At 59.4% G+C, this 1392-nt stretch overlaps 1 protein-coding gene across 1 annotated transcript in view; it reads left to right on the top strand.

Annotated features, from left to right (window-relative positions):
* LOC104528022 (carbonic anhydrase 15-like) overlaps positions 1-1073 on the top strand; it is a gene marked incomplete at its 5' end in the record, with an annotated part of 1867 nt that extends 794 nt beyond the window's left edge. Inside the window, 2 exons of the mRNA XM_010171898.1 lie at positions 9-175; positions 849-1073. Coding sequence (XP_010170200.1) covers positions 9-175; positions 849-1073 — 392 coding nt within the window. The remainder of the gene's footprint in view (positions 1-8; positions 176-848) is intronic.
* Between the last annotated feature and the right edge of the window lie 319 nt (positions 1074-1392).

Below are 1392 nucleotides of genomic sequence, written 5' to 3'. Positions count from 1 at the left end.
CTCCACAGGGGACTCCGTGGATTTGGCCTCCCCCTTCCGCCTGAGCACCCTGCTGCCACGCACCGGCCGGCTCTCTGGGTACTACCGCTACCAGGGCTCCCTCACCACCCCTGACTGCAGCGAGGTTGTTGTCTGGACCATCTTCGAGGAGCCGGTGGAGATCGGCCAGGAGCAGGTACCGGCATGCACAGCCCCATGCTCCAGTACCAGAAGGGCTGGACCCCCCGGGTGGCCCTTCTCCTTGCCCTTCCTGACCCCTAAGCAAGAGCACAGGGAAAGTCATCTCTACAATAATGCTCCTGGCAACCTGGCAATTAACTAATTTTATGAGGGTTAAGTAATGGAGCCGTGGCCACCTGCCAGCAGGGTTAAATCCCGTCCGTAGCGCTCTCCCACCCAGCCTTGATAGTTAGAAAGTTAAATGAGAGCAAACCCATTGGAGCTCAGAAGTGGCTCCAAGGAGGTGGTTGTTGGATGGGTGGATGGATGGATGGATGGATGGATGGAGTGAGTTGTCCTCTGCTGCCCAAGCATCTCTGTAGACGTATTTCCTTGAGGGTGTTGCGGACCAGCTGCTCTTTAAGTGCTCAGCAGAGGCAGTGAAACATGAATAGCTCCTTTAAAACTCAAGAGCTGATCCTTGTAGGGCCCTGACTTGTGCTTACCCTCGGGTCTGGTTTTGGGAGAGGTGTGAGGGGTGGCGGGAGGACACCCACTGGTGTGGGGCCATGCCGTGGGTCCTGTGCCATCATCGGCTGTGGGGCAGCGTAAAAAGGGGCTCATGAGTGGGAGGGGGCTCGGGATTCCTGGTGAAGAAGCTGCCCACCCCTGCCTCTCCCCCTGCACAGCTGCGGGCGTTCGTCAGCACCCTCCACTTCCCAGCTGCCGGCCCCACACTCCTAAAAATGACCAACAACTTCCGCCCGCCGCAGCCCCTCCACAGCCGGAAGGTCTTCGCTTCCAGGGCAGCCACGGCCAGCGGCGGGTCCCCGCGTGGGGGTCACTACCAGCCCCAGCTCCTCTCCCCCCTGCTCCTGCTGGCCCTGCTCACCCCTTCCTCACCAACCCCCTAGGGCCTGGCCCAGCTTTCCACCAGTCTCCACACTGCAATGGCAATGGGGAGGCAACTCATCTGGTTCATGGGTGAATGGGAAAAATAATAACAAAAAAAAGCATGTCGAGACCTCGGCTGGGTGAAGATTTTGCAAACCCAGATCTCTGCAGAGGTGAATCCCTGCAAGCCCAGTGGGTCCCTGCAATGTCCCTGTGGCTATGCGGTGGGAGCCACCAGGTTGGGATGCTGGAGGGGCTGGAATAAAGCCTCGCTGGTGGCTGCGGGTCGCTGCCTCTTTGGCTCTGTGTCCCTTTGGTGTTGCTGGGGCAGGGTGCTCA

The sequence above is a fragment of the Antrostomus carolinensis genome, unplaced genomic scaffold (assembly GCF_000700745.2).
Source record: "Antrostomus carolinensis isolate BGI_N321 unplaced genomic scaffold, ASM70074v2 scaffold42067, whole genome shotgun sequence".
Taxonomy (NCBI): Eukaryota; Metazoa; Chordata; class Aves; order Caprimulgiformes; family Caprimulgidae; genus Antrostomus; species Antrostomus carolinensis.
The sequence above is the reverse complement of the archived record's forward strand: the minus strand, read 5'-3'. Positions and strand labels throughout refer to the sequence as shown.